At 33.4% G+C, this 23,896-nt stretch overlaps 5 protein-coding genes across 8 annotated transcripts in view; 3 read left to right on the top strand and 2 right to left on the bottom strand.

Annotated features, from left to right (window-relative positions):
• Nucleotides 1–481: 481 nt before the first annotated feature.
• Nucleotides 482–3,547, top strand: LOC125068003 (enolase). The gene is made up of 8 exons (XM_047676937.1): nucleotides 482–625; nucleotides 890–994; nucleotides 1,072–1,266; nucleotides 1,459–1,711; nucleotides 1,802–1,998; nucleotides 2,077–2,325; nucleotides 2,419–2,570; nucleotides 3,070–3,547. Exons 2-8 carry the CDS (start codon nucleotides 923–925, stop codon nucleotides 3,251–3,253), a joined length of 1,302 nt encoding a protein of 433 aa, XP_047532893.1. The 5' UTR covers nucleotides 482–625; nucleotides 890–922; the 3' UTR covers nucleotides 3,254–3,547.
• A 1,819-nt stretch (nucleotides 3,548–5,366) lies between these two features.
• Nucleotides 5,367–6,164, top strand: LOC125068410. Its single transcript, XM_047677518.1, has 2 exons — nucleotides 5,367–5,569; nucleotides 5,951–6,164. Exons 1-2 carry the CDS (start codon nucleotides 5,444–5,446, stop codon nucleotides 6,080–6,082), a joined length of 258 nt encoding a protein of 85 aa, XP_047533474.1. The 5' UTR covers nucleotides 5,367–5,443; the 3' UTR covers nucleotides 6,083–6,164.
• A 152-nt stretch (nucleotides 6,165–6,316) lies between these two features.
• On the bottom strand, nucleotides 6,317–10,088 carry LOC125068409. The gene is made up of 5 exons (XM_047677517.1): nucleotides 9,594–10,088; nucleotides 8,794–8,944; nucleotides 8,152–8,294; nucleotides 7,890–8,075; nucleotides 6,317–6,854 (listed from the first exon to the last, which is right to left on the bottom strand). Exons 1-5 carry the CDS (start codon nucleotides 9,784–9,786, stop codon nucleotides 6,673–6,675), a joined length of 855 nt encoding a protein of 284 aa, XP_047533473.1. The 5' UTR covers nucleotides 9,787–10,088; the 3' UTR covers nucleotides 6,317–6,672.
• Nucleotides 10,089–12,444: 2,356 nt separating this feature from the next.
• On the top strand, nucleotides 12,445–15,900 carry LOC125068467 (THO complex subunit 5 homolog). Its single transcript, XM_047677602.1, has 5 exons — nucleotides 12,445–12,719; nucleotides 12,819–12,956; nucleotides 13,593–13,883; nucleotides 13,961–14,300; nucleotides 14,390–15,900. Exons 1-5 carry the CDS (start codon nucleotides 12,627–12,629, stop codon nucleotides 15,598–15,600), a joined length of 2,073 nt encoding a protein of 690 aa, XP_047533558.1. The 5' UTR covers nucleotides 12,445–12,626; the 3' UTR covers nucleotides 15,601–15,900.
• Nucleotides 15,901–16,590: 690 nt separating this feature from the next.
• LOC125068465 (serine/threonine-protein kinase unc-51) overlaps nucleotides 16,591–23,896 on the bottom strand; it is a 28,129-nt gene continuing 20,823 nt past the window's right edge. Inside the window, exons 7-17 of one of the 4 annotated variants that reach the window (XM_047677598.1) lie at nucleotides 22,952–23,044; nucleotides 21,381–21,500; nucleotides 19,721–19,974; nucleotides 19,367–19,474; nucleotides 18,922–19,039; nucleotides 18,689–18,840; nucleotides 18,150–18,267; nucleotides 17,558–17,686; nucleotides 17,352–17,470; nucleotides 16,940–17,078; nucleotides 16,591–16,696 (exon numbers count right to left, since the gene is read on the bottom strand). In XM_047677598.1, the coding sequence (XP_047533554.1) occupies nucleotides 16,611–16,696; nucleotides 16,940–17,078; nucleotides 17,352–17,470; nucleotides 17,558–17,686; nucleotides 18,150–18,267; nucleotides 18,689–18,840; nucleotides 18,922–19,039; nucleotides 19,367–19,474; nucleotides 19,721–19,974; nucleotides 21,381–21,500; nucleotides 22,952–23,044 (1,436 nt within the window). In that variant the 3' untranslated portion in view covers nucleotides 16,591–16,610. The remainder of the gene's footprint in view (nucleotides 16,697–16,939; nucleotides 17,079–17,351; nucleotides 17,471–17,557; nucleotides 17,687–18,149; nucleotides 18,268–18,688; nucleotides 18,841–18,921; nucleotides 19,040–19,366; nucleotides 19,475–19,720; nucleotides 19,975–21,380; nucleotides 21,501–22,951; nucleotides 23,045–23,896) is intronic. The other 3 variants (XM_047677599.1, XM_047677600.1, XM_047677601.1) reach the window with 3 other exon arrangements.

Below are 23,896 nucleotides of genomic sequence, written 5' to 3'. Positions count from 1 at the left end.
AAAATATTTCAATAAAATTATATTTTTAATAATAATATCCTTATTGTTGCATTGCAAACCTTGTGGCAATCCTTTAAAAAAACATTTTCACAAATTGATTTTTATAGGATTACAATAATAATGGTGAATAAACAAAATCATCAAAATTTGTTTTCGAAAATTAACGTTCTATTCTTTCATCGAACTGCTGTATTTCCTAGTATGAAAAATATATTCAAGGCGGCATTTTATGGTAAAATTTTGAATACCTGACAAATAAATAATTAAATTTAGAGGTCCTCGTCACATAATTTTATACTTTTATGCTTAAAGTGATTGTGCCCGTGCCTTATCTTTAAGTTTAAAAGTATATATATTTCCAAAATTTGTCACAAAATATTTTTTTTTAAACTAATGGTAATAATGCATATGTTATGTATTATCGAGTAATAATTTTGATAGTAATAATCCTCGTGTACTATTTATTTACTAATTTGTATAGCTATGCAATAGGCAACCCTAATTTCACCTTGCGAAGGTCAAACGTATACTTATACAGCTCAGCAGCCGGCTAAATCTTGACATCAATTTCAATTTGCAAAGGTTAAAGAAGTCATATCTTACTGAGTTTTATTTTTTGAACAAGGTGAGTTAAATAAACTTTGATATGCAATTTACTGCTATCTAAGTATCTTTATTGTTTTTAAATAATTTTAAACGCAGGATTTTCTTAATTAAACGAAAAAAATATATTAGGTAATCTCACGTAATAAAATGTTTAAGTACTTTTTATTAAAAAAAGGCAAAACTTTTCTCATTTATATTTTGATAAATTGTTAACTTTTAGTCGAATTAGTGTCATTATTATATATAAATATATTAATAATAATTTGTTTTTTGATATCGACAGGTGTTTAATACAATACATTACAATTTGTTTAAAATGGCTATCAAGTCAATCAAGGCTCGTCAAATTTTTGACTCCCGTGGCAATCCTACCGTCGAAGTCGATTTGGTAAGGAAGAATATTTTTTTTTTATTTTCGCAGTTGATAAATATATGAACACAGATTTAAACAATTCTTCATTTAAGGTGACTGAACTTGGTCTCTTCCGGGCAGCAGTGCCGTCTGGGGCTTCAACTGGTGTTCACGAAGCTCTTGAATTGAGAGACAATGTCAAGGGCGAATATCATGGTAAAGGTGTTCTCACTGCCATTAAAAATATCAACTCAATTATTGCTCCAGAGCTATTAAAACAGAGTTTCGAAGTAACTCAGCAGAAAGAAGTAAGTAGTACTTAATTATGAATATATACTTGCTTAAATATGAATTGTTTTCTTAAAATGTTCTATTTATCTACTTGTTTTTTTTTTTTTTTAATTATACTTTCTTACTGTACATTTTAAATGGACAACAATGAAGTTAAAAGCAAGGCTAATGAATATATATTTAAACCAATATTATACTGAATTTTTCAGATTGATCAATTTATGCTTAACCTTGATGGAACTGAGAACAAATCTAAACTTGGTGCCAATGCTATTCTTGGTGTTTCTCTGGCTGTAGCCAAGGCTGGTGCAGCAAAGAAGGGTATTCCCCTGTATAAACATTTGGCTGATTTAGCAGGCAACAGCAACATTGTTCTGCCAGTGCCAGCATTCAATGTCATTAATGGTGGTTCTCATGCTGGCAATAAACTTGCCATGCAAGAATTCATGATATTACCCACAGGTAAATATGTTTATTAAATGAATAATATTTTGAAAGTCATTAAAATATGAAAAAGCTTATTTAAGATTTTATTCTAACTATTTTTTATAGGTGCTGCATCATTCAGTGAGGCTATGCGTATGGGCTCCGAAGTATACCATCATCTTAAAAAAATTATTAAGGACAAATTTGGTTTGGACTCCACTGCTGTAGGTGATGAGGGTGGCTTTGCTCCTAACATTCAAAACAACAAGGATGCTCTGTTTCTTATTCAAGATGCTATCAAGCAAGCAGGTTACACTGGCAAGGTAAAATAGAAAAGAAGCATACAAAGTATTACATACCCTTTTAAAACTTGCTTTACATAAATTAATGCTCTTTACTAGATTGAAATTGGAATGGATGTAGCAGCATCTGAATTCTTCAAAAAGGGAACATATGATCTTGACTTCAAGAATCCCAACTCAAATCCAGCTGACTACCTATCATCAGAGAAGTTGGCTGAAGTATACTTAGACTTCATCAAAGACTTCCCCATGGTATCAATTGAAGATCCCTTTGACCAAGATGACTGGTCTGCATGGGCAAGCTTAACTTCCCGCACCCCGATCCAGATTGTGGGAGATGACCTTACTGTAAGTTATTTAGATTTATTAAAAATATATACTAACTTTAAGCTAAAAAACCACAATAAAACAAATTTTTACTAATAAAAATATTCCATATAGGTCACCAACCCAAAACGCATTGCAACTGCTGTTGAGAAGAAGGCATGTAACTGTCTATTGCTTAAGGTGAACCAAATTGGAAGTGTTACCGAGTCCATTGATGCTCACTTGCTGGCTAAGCAAAATGGTTGGGGCACTATGGTATCCCACAGGTAAATTATCTAAATTATTTTATAATATATAACTTAGTGTTAAACATATTTTCAATTTAATTCATGTTCATACTTGGGTAGTTTATCAATAACTGATAAGAAACAGTTATTGATAATTGTATGATGAATATTTATAAATATCAAGAGGATTTCCATAACATTTAACATATTCAACATTAAAGATGTTGAATAATCAACTTGTAACCTCTGCTAACAGGGTTACTTATAAAAAATAATCATTAATTTCAATTAAAAAAAATAGTTATTATTTTCTGTTTTGTTAACTAATTCTTCTCAGGGGTCTTTCCAAATAAATATTTTCGAATATTAGCTTGTACTGCCTTATCATAGACTAGCAATTGCAAGTCACATCACAATGAACTATATTTATTTAATGGTAGTGAGTGAATTAGAGCTATTGATATAATGCAATTACTAATTAAATTCATTTATACTTAATGTTGTGAATAAAATATATCGTTCTTAAAAATAATTACAGGTCTGGTGAGACAGAAGATACATTTATTGCTGATTTGGTGGTTGGTTTGTCTACTGGGCAAATCAAGACTGGAGCTCCATGCCGCTCTGAACGTCTTGCTAAGTACAACCAGATTCTACGTATTGAGGAGGAACTTGGAGCAGATGCCAAATATGCTGGCAAAAACTTCCGTAGACCTGTTTAAATGTTCATATATTTATGTCAAGAGTATATTTCAAAAGTTAAATCCTATTTTTATCTTATAACCCATACTCTTGTTAATTATTCTGTCAATACTATGTGTATTGCCTTTAGATACTGAAGTCATATAATGATTTTATATCAGATGTGTAACTGGTTTATACAGAAATTCTTTATTATTGCAAATGCTTTTAAAATAATTTGCTGTGGCTTTGAGTAAATGTTGAAAAGTGTGACTATTTTAATTTAAGTGAAAGTGAAAATGTAATAATTTAAATAAACCATATATGTATAGCAACTTGTATTTTTCTTAAATAATATTGATTTATGAGTTGTAAATTCTTGCTTTATTTCGACTGATACTATATTTTTGCAAGATACAGATTACTTTGAAATAATTATCTCAATATAGCAAGTAACCATCCCGGCTTAATCACTGAACTAACTTACTCTCCCGCTTTATATTCCTTTCGTCACTGTGACACAATTTTTATTCTGTGTTGAGAATAAAAATTGTGCTTGTCTGGTAGTACATATAAGTCATTGCTTGATATCTGCGATTTGCGATGGTCATGAAAGACCATAGAAAGCTGGTTTTTGTGTTTGCATTTTTCGTTAAGAAACAAAAAATGCTTTTGTATACTTTAGTTTATAACTTTTTGGCTATTCATTTAATTAAAAATAAAAGCAGTATATTGAGAAAATGCATGCATGCGTGCAAAAACGTGAAGTAAAACAAAAAGGAAAATTTGCACGGTATTGATATATGTATCTGTGTAAAATATCGTTATAGCGAAACAGCAATAAGTTGCTATATGCACTTTTGTAGCAATTGTAGGGTTGTGAATAGGGTATTCTACGAAGTTTGAACTTTGTACTTGAAATGTTATTTATCTTATCATAAAAATCCACAAAAAAAGAAATCGACAAAATAAAAACTCTTTCTTGCCATAAAATGAAATTAAAACTTTTTTATTCCCGCAAAACGCAGTTATTTTGATGACGTCATATTGTTAAAACCAACATTCATGTATGTACGACCGGTACACATTCCACGTTAACAGGTATCAATATTTGGTGTTTTTTGGGAAGATAATGAATTACAATCGCTTTCGTTGGAGTGCCTCCAGAAAAGTTGTTTATCAGAGTGCCAGATGATATTGAAATGTAAATTTTTCCCTAGATAACGCCATAACATGGCACCTAAAATGCTATTACTATTAATTTTATGCGCTTTTATGACTCAATAGCACTTGTGCTCATTATTACACCGCTCACTCATCATTCAAACCGGAACATAATAATACTGAGTATTGATGTTTGGCTGTAGAATATCAGATGAGTTGGTCCTTCAGTAATGTACCCAGAGACACTTGCACAAAGCCGTACTACCAAGTTTCAACATTAACAGTCTGCATAATTCCCACTGCTGGTCTAAGGCCTCCTCTTTCTTTGAGGAGAAGGTTTGGAGCATATTCCACCACGCTGCTCCAATGGTCGATACACATGTGGCAGATTTCGTTGATATTAGGCACATGCAGGTTTCCTCATGATCTTTTCTTTCACCACCGAGCACGAGGTGAATTATAAACATAAGTTAAGCACATGAAAATTCAGTTATGCTTGCTTGGGCTTGAAACCGTAATCATCGGTTAAGGTCTAACCACTGGGCTATCTCGGCTCCTAGCAAGTTTAATGAGATACTATTTACTTTATTTAAGTATATACAGTTAGTAAAGTCTCCTCTAATTGCGGGACGACAGAAACTAAGTGAAATAGCAGATTAAAAGCTTGGATCTAAAACTTATCACCCTCCCCGGTAGCGTAGTTATAGCAAAAGAAACAACATAGTAAATCGCAAGCTCTATGGAATGGTATATTATTCTTTTTATGTGGCTATGATAGATAGTTACCACATTACTCGTTTGCTGTTTGATATCATCAAATTGATAATATTATGAACTTATTTTAAATTCAATTCAATTCCTAGCTTTCTAGGTTTTGGTTGTGCTGCTTTTGTATATTTCTACCCATAGCTCCGTAGACTATTGTACTGTATTATAATTTTGTCAGAAAGTGACACTTGTCATTTTGTAACACTAAATTTGCCGTCAATGACAGTTTAACAATTTTTTTTTGACAAGTTGAAATACATTTTTACTTGTGATTAAATTTGAATCAACCTTAACTAAAAATGGTGCGAATAACAGCTGTACTATCTAGAGTCCCAGTAATTAAATTTCGGAAAGGACTAGGTTCATCCAATGCCCCTTCGCCGCCTCCTGCTGCAGCAGGTCCCGCGGCAGCATCAGCGCAATCGGTAATTATAATGCATTAATGCTTTTAATATTGTCATAAGTTCTTCAATTAATATAAATAATAATACCAATTATATTTAATTCTATGGATCTTAAGTTCGAAATTTTATATATAAAGTCATTTTTCTCTTACGCAAACATCACATTACGTAGAGTGGTGGAATACTTGAAATTGTTATCTTACCAAATCGTAAAAACGTAAAACAGTTTTTTAATAACTACATAAAATCCACCAATTAAATAGGTCATATATAATAAGTTTGTGTTAGCTACAAATGTATGACAAATGATAAAAAAATTGTGTGTAACATTTACTTGTTACTATTTTTATATGTTAAAAGCAAAGTTTTATAAGCAATTTTATGAAATCTTATAAATTTCAGTCGGTTCAATCTCAACCTGCAGCAGCAATGAGCAGTGCTCCTATTTCTGACATTGATTTACCACTACGCTACAGACGACGACCATTATCGCAAGAAGAGATCGATCACATCAACGGCGGAGGAGTTGTTTAGTTACCACCTTATTGTTTGTAGATAGAATTTAACTAGTCAATATCTTAACATAGTTGTTGGAAGATATTTAAAAAAATGTTTAGTCAATTTGTTTTATTTTATTGCATTTAATGTATCCTCTTGGTTTTTAAAATAAATGTAGTTGTTAAAAAAATATAAATTCAGATATTTATCCCATAATAAAGAAGCAAACACCTGTAAAATTATAACTAAGTCACATGACTACAGATCACATGACATTGTTTAAAGAACATTTTTATTATTTTTATTAAAAATTTCTTAAAAATATAATTTTACAGGAAAACAACAGTCCGAGTATAAAAAAACCATCATCTCTGGCCATTCAAGTACCGCACAAAATCATCATTCAGTGCGGAAAGAACAAAGAGACACTATCATTTAGGTTTATTCTCCAAAATTGTAAAATAGAAAATTCAGGCAATTAAAGATTCCAAATACTATTATATAGAGATTTCAAAATAATTTGAGTTTTTTTTTTGTAAATAGTATAAAAATATTTTTATTTTTTTGGTGTATAATCAACATACAGGATGTATAAAACATAAACTAAACTTATAATTAAAAAAAGTCTAATAATATCTAATATTGAGTTTTTCGGTCTGGATGGACCACATCTGTGCAGCCGGCCCATCATAAGCACCATTATTGTTACTATGGAACTTTATGAGACCGAACTTAGCAAATTTCCTTTTCCATTCTGGTGTGTCTGGCAAAGTAAGAAGAGTCTTAGTTATTCTATTCTTGATGTTATCTGCAAAGATATATATATATATATATTCTTATCTTATATATTTGAATAGATTGTTAGATGATGATTGTGATCACATTGCATTAGCAAGTGATTGTACTACTTGAAATGCTGTTGCCTTTTTGAGAAGGTTTTAGAGCTTATTTCACCATATTTCTTCAATATCTATATAACTTATAGAGATGCATACAAGTGTGGATGATTTTAATTTAATACGTGTTGATTTTCTCACTATATTTTTCTTAACCGCTGAGCACAAGATGAATTTTATATACAAATCAAGAACATTCAAATTCAGTGGTGCTTGTCCAGGGATTTGAACCCGCAATCGGTTAAGATTCACGTACTTACGCCATTGACCCATCTAGATTATTTCTGCTTCTAATATTTTATCTGTAAACATCTCTGTTTAGTAAATTGCGATTTGAGTCTTTCAACACCTTGTATACAGCTCGCTTACAGTACAGCTATAACAATTCTAATGGTCTGGATACAGTTACAAATCTTAGGTTAAATACCTTAATTTAAGTTTCTTAATTAATTAAGGAATTAGCATTAATTTTCCTTGGCCAGGCTTTTTTCAAGTAATCGATAAATAGCAAAATTACGGACATGTTAAAAAAAAGTCTGTGCTCATCACTGATCGAGATGGGATATACTTACTCGTAGATAAAATTCAAGATTTCATGTCCATGGTAAGTAGATCCCTCTACAATCTAGTTCAAGTACGCAAATTAAAAGAATTTTTACCTTTTACTAGAAATATAAAAAATATTACAATGTTATACACTTGGACATATTCTGTTTATAAATAATTTTCGTTAGTTACAATTCTCACATTAAAATAACTTTATTTTCCTTTTTATAATGTAGAGCTGGCGGCAGCCAGCTAGCTTTTATAATGAGGGGCCAGACGACTTTGTTCAAACCACCACTATCAAGTAATTACTAACGCTAACTTGCATTAGTCAAGGAAATTTACTGAATTTAGGTAAGCTCAAAATAATGTTAATTTAATGAATATGTGAAACAACATACCTGGGAGTCTTGAATTAACCACGATGGGGTAGGGCGGCAATCGTCCTAGCGTTTCTAATGTAATAATGTCTTTTCCACCGTCCTGCATAAACTTTTTTGAATAAAGAAGTGTTGTTGAATCAACTGTTGCCCAGTCAGCTTGTTTAGATAACACCATTTGCGCCGATGCCAAATGTGATCCAGATTCTATAAGTCATAAAGAATGGATTAAATAAAACAAATGTATGTATAATATTGAATTCCACAAACCATGTTTTTATACTTAGAACTGATCCAAAGAATGAAGCATTTTCCCCTTTTTCTTTAAGTGTTTTAAGAACAATTTTGCTTCCACTAAGAGATTGTTCGTCATTGCATGCAAAAGTGCATCCTCTGAGATCCAACAAAGTGTTTACGTTGTGGGCTCTGAAATTATAAAATCAATCAATGTTGTCACAAACATTTAAGCTCTTTAATTTAATATAACTACACTGTATGGAATTCAATTGAGTAATAATAGAAGTTAGAAGCACTCGTTATCTGAATACTCGACTTGCTTGATAACAAATAAATTATCTACGTATTTATTTAGGTAATTTAAACAATGTTTATTTTTTGGTATATTATGATTTTTTTACGAATAATGACTAAAAAATATTACCAAATTCACAAATATACAATAAATATAAAAATACACAAAAATATAAAAAAAATACATTGTATTGCATACAAATTTTGTTTGCATATACATATGAGTATAAAATATTTGTCTTGAGCGGGAATAAAACTCCCGGCCATTGAACCCACATTTACACCACTTGACTACCGCGATACAACACCTTATAAATAATTTATATTAATTTTAATTACATATAAGGATAAATAGTAATAATAATCTGTTCCCTAAAAGTAATAGAACGCTTACTTTTTATCACAGTGAATGATAACGTCCGAAAAGTAGCCCGGCTTATTCTCTACATTCATCTGGTGGGCGAACACCGGTGTAACGAGTAGTAGCTCGGCAAACTCATTGTTACTTTCCTTTAAGTTCATGTACGCTGCTGCAGTCATAAACGCTGTAGATTTGGAGAAAGTGTCACATACTTTACTAGTTGTAAATTTCAAATAATGTTTTCGTATATAATATTAGAGTTGTATTTAAACAAAAATTTATTAAATATTTGATAAATAAAAAGGGCCTCACTATTCATTTGGCATTTTAATGAGCAAGAAAACTTCTGTTTGTTTTGATTTATAGTTAATCAAAATTCTGTTATCCTAAAGGCGTTATTATCATTGTCATTAAGACTTTCATCATAATTTTCTTACGTATTGTGATATAATAGGTAGACAGTTACTGTATTGGAAGGCACTGATGATGATTTTAATTTAAATTCTTTTATCTTTTAATAGATTTCAAAATTAATAAGAAATATTGTATAGTCTATAAAAAGATAAGAAATAGTATCTACTTTCTCCTAGTTAAGATAATCACTGAAATAATATTTAACTTTTATCTATCAGACTGATGGAATTTGTAAAGGGCTAGATGTATAACAGACATCGTCCCTTAAGAATTTTTAAAATGTAAACAATTACCTTTTTTTAAATTTTTTTGTTAAATATGTTATTGGGAATAATATTAAATAGGTACTATTTATATACATATATATGTGTAAAAATATATATTTGTAGTAATATAAATAAAATGTTTTGTATACGTACCGAGATCAATTTTATCTCTTGCAAAAGGGTCTGGACGTCCGGAAATCGGACCGGGGCTACGACTTTCATATTGTAATATCGCATGGCAATCCAAGGCTTCTTCCAGTAGCTTTATAATTAATTCATATAATTCCACGGGATGCGTTGGACACATGTAAGTTATTACTCGTAATTCAAATTTTTCTTCTGACATATTTTATGGTAAAGAGTACGTGATTGCTGGCGATAGAGTGAATAATATTAAAAGTTAATCGAAAATGCAAAGAAATTTGTTTACTTTCAATACCAAAGCGTGATAAACATTGCACGATAATAAAATGTTCTCGATCAGTCCGGTTTCCAGTAAGCCGACCACGGAACGAGTGTGACGTCTGAACACACGCTTACACTGCGTGCTACCTAATAAACAATCCTACAATATAATTACCTAGGTACCGTATTTAGAACAACAATATTTATTTATTTTATCAGTTATTTACTTTTGTATATTGAATTTTTAACTAACACTTCATATTAATCAAAATTTAAATATAAGATGACTGAATAATTACTACAACTCTATTTTAATAATATCAGTCTTGATTACCGAATCATTTGCGGTTATAAAATATTTTAAAATGTATCTATACATTGTAAGAAATTACGATGTACCCACATTGTTACAAAGATTTTTAAAATAAGAGTAGACATTCTCCATAACAAAGAACTTCTGTTGGGATTCTTGGGGTCAATATATAAAATGAGGTCATTTGAAGTGCAAAGCCCGATTGACTACAAGAAATATTGGGGTGCAGAACAAAACGAGACGGTACTTCACACTGAGACACCAGCTTTTGCTCTACAAATTGCCCAGGTCCGTCCCGATGGACGGACCTGGGCTTTTTCTTCCATATCGATGGAGTACTGTTCAAATGTTGTGGATTGTGCCCCAGTACTCACGTATTAACGTCCCTGCAGCAAATATTCTGCGAATACACCAATATAGCTAAGGTAAGGATACTGTAAGGAGGATGACGAGATGGCCCAGTGGTTAGAACGCGTGCATCTTAACCGATGATTTCGGGTTCAAACCCAGGCAGGCACCACTGAATTTTTCATGTACTTAATTTGTGTTTATAATTCATCTCGTGCTCGGCGGTGAAGGAAAACGTCGTGAGGAAACCTGCATGTGTCTAATTTCAACGAGATTCTGCCACATGTGTATTCCGCCAACCCGCATTGGAGCAGCGTGGTGGAATAAGCTCCAAACCTTCTCCTCAAAGGGTGAGGGCCTTTAGCCCAGCAGTGGGAAAATTTACAGGCTGCTAATGCTAATGCTAAAAGGATACTAGCCTAACCTTAAAAATTCCTGAGATATTAACAAAAAAAAATTTGTAATTCTAAACTTAAAATAAGGTTGTTTATTAATAATTTCGAAACTAGCCTTCGGCGCTCCGGGATATGCAGCATCGTCGTCTTTCGCCTGTGCCTTGTTACACCACCTTCTACTAAATATTCGAGGGGTAACACCGACAAGACCATGATGAGACAGAGTTCCGGAGTCGTTTTTGTGTCAATTTTGCGCAAACAAATGTATGAATCTAAGCCTTCCAGTTAAATGATTAAAAGTAACTATAACAAACGTATTGTTGTTATCAGGGACCAAACTTCTACCGTATACAACACTTTGTTTCTCCAAAACCGTGCGGAGGAATTCTAAAGCCAACCTTTTTTTTTGCTTTGGTGGCGTCAATACGTAAGCACCAGCGCCCCTAATTACGAGCCCCTAATTAAGAATCCTACGCTGAAATTATCGAAGACCCAAAAGTAACAGACGATTTCGATCATTTAAGACTCCGGAGAGACATTGGCTCTCTGTTTGTTCTACCGTACAGTGAGGAATACGCCACGGAATTATTTGACTTGGGCTTTGCTATCGACAGATTCCGCCATTGCTGATTGCAGCCTTCGTCGCTGAAGTAAAGCTTATACACACTCCTTCGTTTGTGTCAATTGGGTATCCAATGTACGTGCGCCAAAATTATACTTTTCACGCAACTTGTCGTCGTAGAATGATCTTCCTCCTGAGATTTTCCGGGCACAATAATAAGGGAGTTTTTAAGGCCAGACTCCCCTTTATGTTGCAGGTGTTCTTGAGCGACAGCAATCACTTACCATCATATGGACCATTTGCTCGTTTGCCACTTACAATACCAATAAAGAATTTAAAAACAGTCGTTCATTCATTTAACTTCCTGTCTTAATTATTATCAAGAATGAGCGTCAAACTTTATCATCAGTACTGGATTGAACCCAACCCTTTTGTAAAATAATAATAAATAATTAATTAGGTGTACGTTATCACCAAATTAACTTTTTCTTTTTTTATGTAATGTGGCTAACGTGCAGGAGGCTCACCTGATGCAAAGTGACTACCATCGCCCATGTAACCTTTGAAATATATGCGAACTTTTGATATATGTAACAATATTTTTAGGACGTTCTAAATTTTCGCTGATAACATCAGACGTTAAGTGATATTAAATGAACATAAAGGTCATAGAAGTAAACGTTTTTAAGGCGTAGCAAATTATTAAAAATATTCAAACAGTGGCAAAGTCAAGAATCATCTTGACTTTGCCACTGTTGTAAGTATCAACTTATGGTATAAATTTAGCCGTTGCGGCTTATAAGTTATGACAGAATTAAAAAAAAAATACGCTCAAATATATCTTTGTCTTGTATCAATTATTTTATTGTTCATGTTATGACAATAATTAAAACTCAAAAAAGAAAAGTTTTTTTAATAAACATTCATAATTCATAATCTGTTGAGTTACTATTGTCTGTCACTGTCGTCTGACTTGTCTGAGTCTTTCTCATGTCTGTTAGGCCTATTATGTTACTTTGGGGTTATTATTTTGTTCGCCGTATAAGTTATATTTTCTGAATATTAGGAAGATTAATAGTTTTAACTATTAGTTATTCATAACTTCTGTTATTAATTTATTATTTGAATTTGTAATAGCTAAAAGAGTATTATATCAAGTTGCCATGGGTAAAGACGATGTATCAACTAAGAAGCGGCGTAAATTAAACACAACATCTAGCGAAAATACTAAACAGTCACCAACAGATATATATAAGGTAAAAATTGTAGTTTATTATAATTTTTCGACGTGGTGTAAGAATATTCATTTCATAAATTAGCTAAAACCTTATGAAATACAATTCATATTATTACAGAGAGTAATCGAATTCGAAGAAACCGAAGCACAACTACGTTCTGCTGAAAAAGATTCTGCTCTGTTTAAAAAGATATGCCATGATGTGAGACAGCTGTTTGCAGATATTGCCGAATTAAAAGCCAAAGGAACAGACGAGGTAAAATATGCACGATTTATTTCTTTTTATGTGGTAGGTTTTTCTTATTTTTTTGGTAACTTTCCGTTTCCTCCTTTTGTCTTTATCAATGTTTTTTTTAATTATTCATTTACCCAACCCAGTGACAATTATTAATAAGAATTATTAAATGAAGAAAATGACAAACTATAAATGTCTAGTAATTAACAAATATATAGTCCTATATGATTCATACACTAGACTTATATATAATTGTAACGAAATTCATTACGATATTAGATATTTAAAATAACCCCATAACATTTTCAATAGATCACTTACAAAACAATACCTACCTAATACACACATTGGACAATGTGCACACATATCTGTACACAGGTTTAATACAGGCACTCTGTACCTTATCTTATAAAAATTTGTTATCTCTGCAATGTGAACAAATCTCTTTGCAACCCCTCTCTTAATGAACCTGTTACAGTTTTCTCTGCCATTATAGCACACAGGGAATCTGATATTTCCACTCTGCATATTTATTGTTATCAAACAATTAAGCTATGTCAATGACATATGATGCATCTCATTATATTTGTGTTTAAGTCTATATATTACAGTTCCTCTTTAAAATCATTTGTATTTAATTCTTACTATACATTATAGGCAAAGGAAAAAATTACTGCAAAAAGAATTGAAGCATCATTACATTTGGTAGCATTAAAGAAGCTTAATCGCTTAGAAAAAGTCCGTACAAGAGCTGGCCGTGATGCATTACACAAAGAAAAACAAAGAGTGGATTCCACACATTTACTTTTACAAAATTTGCTATATGAGGCTGATCATTTAAATAAAGAAGTAACTAAATGTTTACAATTTAAATCTAAGGATGAAGAAATAGAATTGATATCTATGGAAGAATTTTATAAAGATGCACCTATTGAAATTTCACGACCAGTATGTATTAAAAAAACATTCTTATTTGATTTTAATTTTAAATTTTTTTTTTACTAAACCAAAGAAATGTTTTTCAGGAAATTACAAAAACTGATGAGCATCAATTGCAACTAGCAAGACTTGAGTGGGAACTGCGTCAACGTAGAGAACTGGCCGGAGCATGCAGTGAGTTAGTTGCTTCCAAAGAACGTGTGGCTGCAGCCATAGCTGCTGCCCGCTCTAGATTAGATGCTTTGGCTCCGCATCTTAAGGATGTATTAAAGGCCACAAAGCCTCTCCAAGAATGTTTAGCATTAAGACTAGATGAAAAAAGAGATGAAACTAGAGCTGCAACACTTCTTTCACCACCTTTGTTTTTGCTCTATGCTAATGCCAACGCATATTCGGATGCTCTTGGTTCCAAAAATGTTTCTGTTGGTAAGTAGTTCAACTATTTTTTTTTAAATAATATATTAATATATGTGTTGCATGTAAGTATGAGAAAATATTTATGCCATTTTTTTAAGGTATATCTGGAGATGAAGATGAAGCAAGAAGAATTGATCAACTCTCAAATGTTGAAAGTGAATTAGTTGTTTCAAATGATTCTGATTCAGATCAAGAAAATAATGATGAAGATCAAAGAGATTCTAAGAAGAAGCGGCATCACAGGTCATCTAAAATATCAAAAGAGGAGAAAGCAGAAGCTAAGAAAAAGGAAGTTCTCAAAAAACACCCATTAAATGTTCAAGTGACTATTACTAATAGTGATGGCACTGCATTAAATCTTATCTTTTCATACATGATACATCTTAAAATAGTAGTGGTCAAATTTACTATGAATTTTCCAAAACCTATTACTGGAGTGTCTGCTGCAGATGTTTTGAATGGTGATTGTGTTTTGAATGAACTATATGTAGGTGACACGGGTAATGACTCACCACATCCAGCAACTGCTTACTTATTGAAAGCTGCTGGTATATCAGAAAATTTTCCACATTTTATTTCAGAAGTTGGTAAACCATACATATGGGCTCAGAGAATGTGTGGTCTAGATTTTATGGCAGTATCTGTAGATACTCAAAAATGCAATAAAAATTTCCTTCCTTGTCAAAGTCTTAGTGTTGCAAGTGTTGAAAATTTTATTTTTACTTTAAAGAAAAGACTGAGAGCTAGGATTGATTTAATGAAAGAATTGCAAGATTTAGAATGTGGTAAAGTTCTACCTGCAAAGGGCTTATCGTGTCCAGTAAGATTATCCGGTTCTTTGACTCAATGGCAAACTGTGTCTTGGCATGAATACAGTCAAGCTCTTTCAACATCATTTGTTATATCTGAAGGGTTAGTGACTCCTGATAATATGCTGTACCGTGCAATTATCACAAGACAGTCTGCTAAACTTGTTGCAATGGTAGCAGTTAGTAGTGATTACCCAAAGCAAGCACCTATCTTTTCGTTAACTTTACACTGGAATGGAACACACCATGCTGGCACAAGTGATGACATTAGAGATATAGAACGAGTAATAAATACCAATTGGCAAAATACAGAAAAAAGGCTGTGCACTCTTTCCACTCAAATGATGAAACTGTTAACATGTTTGGATGTTCTTTTGGAGACTATGGGTTCCTCAGAATTTCCTCCAGATAAAGTTATGTTACAGTCTATCCGAGGAAGGAATCGAATGAAGCCATATAAGTATTTAAAACAAGGTACTGGAATTTTTGTACAGTATTAAAGACTTGCATATTTTAATGCCATGTATGATGTGAATAAAATCGTTTATTCTTTCTATAAATGATTGCTTATTGCTAAGATTTAAAACATCCCCATAATTTTAGTGTTAGAAATAAATTTTTATTAATAAAAACAAAACATTAATATATATTTTGACAGTCTTTATTCTTATTTCTGTAAAATATTGAACATTATTATTGAAATAAAAAAAATTAGAACAGTCATTATAATTTGGCGACAACACGAATTTATAGGGCATAAATACAAACATAAAATTCATACTGTTTATTTTTAAAAAAATACTTAAAATCATAATAATCAGTAACTTAACCTAAAAATGCCATATTGTTATTGGTCGATAATAATGAGATCTCTATAGTATCATGTCTGTAATAAGATATTTCATAATATTCACTTTACATAACACACTACAAATTAGTAATATTAAGAGTTGATATAACCATGAAATATTTTTGTAAATCCATACTACATCTAACCTATTTTTTACATTTTCAATTGATGATTGGAACTCGACGACTAAATATTATTTTTAGAAAATTATTAAATGTGCATTTTATTCGGCAGAAATTATTTTAAATATATAATTTTGTGTATGAAAGAAAGAAAATCATTGACGTAAAATTACTACCATTTATTGCGAAAGTAGGAAGAAATGACAAGACAAGAAATGACAATTATCTACTTAGAATTTATCTTAAAGCAGTACTATAATCTTTACATTCAAATGTTCTAGGGCTTCTACATGATTTTATTGTTTGCAAGAAATCTGCACTACGTATAAAAAAATATAACTCACTATTGGAATCTCATCTTCTTTGCTAAACAACAGTTGTGTATATGACGATTATTTTCAGTTGATATCCTTCACTTATTATTTTTATACACTTTTTAATAGTTTATCACTGTATGTCATTTTAAAAAACAAAATAAAATCACTTCTCATCTTGCGTTTTGCGTTTACTTATTTCTAGGTAAAGATAATCTATTGCATTATGAGATCCCAGCCTCTAACTTCACGTCCATGATTTTTCGCGGCCCCTTGAGGCAGTTGAGCCGTCTTTGCACTGCGTCCCTGTCTGTAGATAAGACATTCTTAAGTCAAATTTGATCAAGATTTGATGATTGTAGAATTAAATCGCAAATTGTTTTTAGTAAATACTAGAAAAACTTTGTACACAGTTAGATATTCGAATATTATTAATTACTCTCTTACTACTACTATCCTTAACAATTAAATAATTTGGGCACTAGAATATGTAGCTATTTTCGTCAAGGAAATTACGTATTGGGCTACGTCGTGTGTATGTAAAGCAGCTCACATTTGGAGAGCGTGGTGCGGTGGTGCGGATGCAGCGGGTGTCGCTGCACGAGTGAATGCAGGAGCACCTGCGCGGACATGTACCGCCGCTCGCACTCCTTCACGTCTCCGAACAACTCCTCGATTGCGGCCATCTGGCACTGCGGAAAAATGGGAGGGTCACAAATTAAACAATTGAATTAATGTTTTATTTATAATATAACACTAATCCACTTGCCTACTTACATATATCAACTTTTTTTCTTAAGTTCCGATAACTGCTCTCTCATTTAAAACGTAATATATAAAAAATAATATATTTATATTTCAAATCCATAACGGAAATTTAATTATTTTCCCGACAAACTTCAGTAATTCCGATATTTGATGTAATACGAATATTTTAATATATTATGTAAACAAATATAAGTTACCAATTCGATAGCGTGTTCGTAGAGTATTTTATCACAAACTGCGGGCGTGACCCCCGCTTCGTGTAGTCTTTTTGATTCATTGACAATCCATTTGTACTTCCCGTTCATTAGCGATACAACTGCAAAATAATATATAACATGGAACCATTACACTAGTAATTTTTAGAACTGATGAATATATCATATAATTGACGACGAGGCCGTACCGTTCCGCACTTGCAGCGTGGGCTGCAGCGTGCGCGAGCGGTAGTGCGCGGCGGCCAGGCGCAGGCCCGCCGCCAGCGCCTGCATCGCCTGCACCAGCAGGCCCAGCCGCACGCTCTCGTTGCAGCGCTCTGCGGGCAACGGGAAATCACTCAACATAACATCGCCGCTGGCCCATTCGTGTGTTACCATGGATTATACCTACCGATTATTATTATAGATATTGATAAAATATTTTGTATGTAGCTTGCAATGTAAAAAGAACTCTTTGTACTATTGAAATTTACATAAACGTCACAACATTTATTATAACAAACTCTGGGCACACGGTAATTAAAAATAGAGGCATATAGAATATTTTAACGTCTATAAATTATCCCTTATATGATCTCAATAAAAACCTTTAAAGAACATGCGTAACGGCGATGTTTGATCGATTCCTATTTTACGCATGTTGTTTTCCGAAATTAAACAATCGGGGTACAAAAAATGAACCTGACATGGAATCCCAAACCTACTCATACAACCCGGAAAAGACTAAAGCGTGTCTCCCTCGTGGTGTACCATGCGTTATATTATTATGGCGACTCGTACCGTCCGACGCGTCCATGAGCGCGGCGAGCGGCGCGCCGCACGACACGGCCAGGTCCGACAGCAGCTCGGCGAGCATCAGCACGAAGTTCAGCTGCGAGAAAACTTTGCTATGCTCTTCCTGCGGGGGAGGATATACTTAGTTTGAGAAGATCCTTGTCAAATATGAATGAGAAAACAGTGACACTGCAGGTCGATGGTGATTCCACGTGAGATGCTTATGGCGAGTGGATTCTTAATGCTTATCTCTTTATTAGGAAATCGTTGTTACAATGTGTTCACGGTGTTCCGATTAATGGGATAAAATAGTTCATTTAATTGGGACTGATTGATAGGTAGACATCACTGAATGTACTAAATGTAACGTTGTATACGTTAGGGTAATATTCCTTTATATATAATCGAGAATAAGAATATGAAACCCGTGGGTTATAATATATAAGAATGGGTAAAAGACCGAAACTAAACATCCAAAATGTTGACAAAGAAAACCACAGACTAAAAAAGTGTCGCGTCGATCATAACAATGCAGAAAGCCTAACCGCCAGGATGGTCTCCTCCTGCAGGTTGGGGATGTAGACGGGCGGGTCGTGGTGCAGCTTGAGGCCGCGCAGCAGCGCGTCGGGCAGCGCGCCGCGCTTGGGCGACGACTCGCCGCTCGCCTTCAGCGCCAGCGACACCGGCGGGGACGAGCCTGCGCACCGTCGGACGACGTTAGACATTTTATCTTTTTCAGAGACGAAATACCCTCGAACCGAGGTCTTAAAATGCTTACCCGATCTCCTCAGAGGACTGTTATTGGTGGGTGAGACCTGCCATAGAGAGGGCGGTGGGGAACTTCCAGATGCACTTCGTCGTCGAGACGAAGGAGGAGTCCTCATTGTGAATGGTACCTGGAAACGACGATTACATTAAACTTACGTTTTTCGACGATCTTAACTATGAAAAACATATCGATAAAAATAAATCTCCCAATATAATTAGGAATAATGTACAATTTTACTCTTTACTGTGAGCACGTTACTAAAAGTTTAAATACACAATCTTACATATTTGGAAAGTATGTATTTACAAAAAAATATTATTATATGCATTAAAATCTGACATTAGTAATTGCGATCTATTTTTCGTTTTTCATATTCATCTGACTAAACAATAAGCACATTTGCAATGAGCACATTAAGTTAGTTTAACAAATATGATATATGAATGTTACTCACAGTCGGCGGCGAGAGGGAGCCGATGTCGGTCGTATTTCGATTGTGATTAGATCGGAGCACGTCGATGGGTTGTGAGCGAGGCACGTTGGACGCCACGCTCAGTGGGTTCTGTTCACACAACCACTGAGTTATACGATGAGGTTTTAGCGATATACGATAGCTGGTTAGCATATAACTTTTAAAATGAAATCGACATACAGCTCATGGTTAAAGTTGTACCAATTTACAGAGTCGCATGTAAGATTATATTATTATTATCTACCAAGCGGCACCGGGGCAGCGCGATGGGCATGGTGTTATTCAATGTGAGCTATGTTCGTGGTACTGGTGTTGGTCATGGTATCGAGGACTCACCCGAGACTGCGGGTGCGCGGGGTGCGCAGGCAGCGCGGGGGGCGAGGCGTCGGGCGCGGGCGCCACGAGCGCCAGCGAGCGCGGGCGCGGCGCCGCCTCGGACGCGGACGAGCCGTGCGACGTGTGCGAGCCGTCCGCCGAGCCGCTGTCCGCCTCCACCACCACGAAGTCCTCCGCGCCCGCCCACATCGTGTCCGACGACTCCGCTGTCGATCGACACACCTCTTCATATATCGTGTAGGTAGTGTTCGTATCTACGAGATTACGTGCCATAGGGTTCGTTACAGTGCAAGAGTGCAGCAAAGCATCGCACGACCCGAGTTATGTTAGATGCAAATTTTATGAAAAGTTATACGTCTTCTGCAATGGCAGTTAATTGCCAATCATATTCATACCAGTGTTTGTACACTTAAAAAAAACATTGTTAGGTATATCAATCACCTTAAATTACTAATTGCTACTGTATTTTCTATATTACTTTATTACAGCATTCATACTTGTCACGAAAGTAAACTTCTAACTCATATTTTTGTTATTATCTGGTTAATATTATTTAAAGACAATCAAACCAAAATATAAGGTTAGAATAATTTCACCTCGTATACTATAATAATTGTTTACAGAATTAGTATATTAAATTGTATCACCGATCTTTTTACGCAGTCTAGCCATCGTTTTCTTGAACACCGAGTACATAATATTGTGAATTTAAAAGACAATAACAAAACGGTATTAGAAACTGTACGTGAGGCAAACAGCTGGGCGACATTGTTCCCGCGCCAACTTTGCTCACTCTCTATCATTTAGTACTTTTATAAATAGATTTTATCTATCTATGACATAAAATATTTATATTTAGCATGAAAAATCGTATTAATGAACTTATGTAGTTGTTTTTCGTACGTCATCAGTGAGCAAATGTTATAACGTGTTACATTCCGTAGAAAACATTAAAAATTATGCAAATTTTAATTTTGTTCGTTGAAACAATGATTATTAAATTGAAATAAAATAACAGTTGCATAATATATGTATTTATAATCAAAATTTATGAGGTTTGATTGAATAATTGCAGCAATAATATCGAATGCGCTGAGAGTCGCCAACATCAGCGAAGGTTATCAGAACACTCGAAATAGAATATAACGCTAAATTTTAAACGCAGCTCACATGCCCTTCCATTATCATTGTTGGCAAAGTTGAAATAAAAAATACACCAAGGATTTTCAAGAGTTGTTAGATAAAATATCGCGTTCCAGAGTGTGACAACAATTTTTACGGTCAATATAATTCTAGTGCGTTTGACCTGACCGTCAATAATACAATGACTAATAAATTAACATTAATTATTAACTTTTCATTTTTAAAACATTCGATGACTAACAGTGCGCATTTCTAAATGACATTGCAACAGAGGTTCGTAACAGAGGTGACTGAAAATAAAGTACATACTAAGTAACGCAACGTATTTTTACTTTTAATAACATATTGTGATATTTAATTATCTACATTAAATGTCTTTAATTTGAGGTCATGTAGTGTAAACCTATATAAATTCATTTAAAACATGGAAATAGTTAAGTATGATTAGGAAGATCCAATAAAGGTGACGTCACGCATATATGTGAAACAGAGAAACAGTAAGGCGAATTATCCTTACCCGAAGACGTGGGCTGCGGCTTCTTGGTCGGCTGCGCGACCGGCTGCGGCTGCGGCTGCGGCGCCGACACGGGCGCGCGCGGACTAGACGTCGTCGGAATAGCGCTGTTAGAGTTTGTCTCTGTGAAATTAAATAATAGCTCCTGTTTCTAATTCTTGAACTCTCTAAATAATATTTTCATATTTATATAAAAATGGAGTGATTCATAAACATGCTTTAAAAGTGTTGCAAGTTTAAGCGATCCCAAGAGATTCGAAATAAAGGATCTTCATAATAATCTTATCCGATTATTATCATTGTTTGTTTGTAGATTTTACACCAGGTAAAACATGGAGAATAAAAATACTGAATTAAATAAACCTTTAAATATTAATTATAAAATTAGCATGAGTACAGTTTGCATCACATGAGTCTCGTCACCAAAGTAAAACAGATTTGGTAGAAGATTCCAATGCATTAATTTTTCCTGTAAATTTTTAACAAAATTGAATGATTTTTTTAATGGTGTCCAAATATTAAAGTTTTCACTACAATTCACACACCGGTGATTTGTAGTGAAAGTATAACTTTAACCCACTTGCTACTTTATGATAATCAATGTTTTAGTGGGAAAGCGCTTTTCCTCATAATATTGTTGTTCACTGAATTTATTATATATAAGTATAGTATCTTATTATGTATTCATAAATTAAAGTAATTACTGAACTGGGGACTGTTTTAAGTTGATTGAATTGATTATTTAAATAGCATGCTGTAAGCATTTATCTAATAAGTATTATATTTTAAAACACATAGAAAAAAATGTGTTTGATGTATTTCAAGCGTAAATTGTGTCACTGTTTTTAATAAAATAAAAATATATACATGCGAAAGTACATATATACAACATACATGAAAAAGATAAAATAAATTAAAAATCTTAAACGAGGAAATTAAAACCCGCACTGATTTTGAAGTAATCGAACTGAAACATGAATATAGAAAAAAAAATTGCTACATGTACCCTACCAACGCAAGACCTACAAGGAGAATACCTTAAAAGATGATATCTTTAACCAGCAGTGAGATATTTACGGGGTGTTAGTTTACGTTTTTATACAAAGAGGAATGTTTTAGAGTTAGTTTAGACTATCTATATCATGTCTGTTATGTAAATGTGTAATTTGTGTTTTAGTGAATGAAAGCGCTTGCCCACTAACTCGCTGATCGATTGATAAAACTTCGAGGTCTTGACGCAACGCGACTTTTTATCGCAATAATAAATTATCAGATACTTTATCGGCAATCAAGTCGCGATGCGAATCAAGATTTGAGGATGCGACAACAAGAAAAGCGGTGAAATACTCTGTTAAGCTAGTCCCTTAAATTTTTGAACCGAGCGGTGTACACAGCGGTTATATCTTAACCTTATTTACATTGATCTTAACAAAAGCCATGCGTTTCAAGCGATTTGTTAATATATGTTTATAAATGGGATATATCAACTGTCGAGAGGACATATAGAAAATCATAAAATTAGCCCACCCCATGCACCTCGTACATATCAAGCGTAATTATAAACATGTAAATACCCTGACTGTCCCACGACTCCTCTAGGATACAGTTAGTTTCGACACAGCCTTCGATATCGCACTCCAATACGTCAGGCAGTTCCGAGTCCAAACCTGAACAATATTCATAGACCGTAACCGCACCGTTACTCGTTAGATACAATACCCTATCATTACGTGTGTTCAAAAATTCATGGACTTGGAAGCGTGATGCTCGCGGTGATATTATGTGCTTGTATGAAATATGCGGTTTGTTAATGATGATGGGATGGATATAGATAATATTGTTAATTATATTTAAAAATTTAATTTAGAGAGTTTATTTGTATGTTAGTATTTGAATAGATAGATATTAATGTAATATTGAATTCTATCAAGTCTTTTTTACAACAACGGTTAGTTCAAACTATTTTCATAAGTTGTTGAGTACAAGAAACATTATTTCTTATGGCTACATCTGCAAGTTCCAACCTGTTGGTCTTGCTACCATACTAAACAATTTAAATGTAACAACGTAAACGTAATAGCATAAAAAAGTTACTGAAAACAAGTTAGAAATTTACGCAGCTAATATATATTCATAACTAAATATGTGACATATTATGATAACATAAGAGCATGACTATTAAGAACCCGAGTTCATGTAGGTTAATTAATTTCTCACAAACTTTAAAAACATATGATAAGGTCAATGTACTTAAAACATGTGACACTTATATTGAAATATACCAGTTTTTTTTTTGCAGATCAACACTAAGCTCATGTTTATCAGGAAGTTTTTTTATGACTATATTTTTTATATTTGTAATTAATTAAAGTAAAGTAATAATTTAAAAGCAATAAAGGAAATGAGGGCAGGCTAATGTCAAATAAATGTGTATAATAGGAAATCGGATCCAGTTACGAAAGAATAAGAACAATGGAATGGGTCACTGCAGTGAGTCACCCGAGCAGATAAGTGTCTAA

The sequence above is a fragment of the Vanessa atalanta genome, chromosome 13 (assembly GCF_905147765.1).
Source record: "Vanessa atalanta chromosome 13, ilVanAtal1.2, whole genome shotgun sequence".
In the NCBI taxonomy this organism is placed as follows: Eukaryota; Metazoa; Arthropoda; class Insecta; order Lepidoptera; family Nymphalidae; genus Vanessa; species Vanessa atalanta.
Note: the sequence above shows the minus strand (reverse complement) of the source record. Positions and strands in the feature narration are given on the sequence as shown.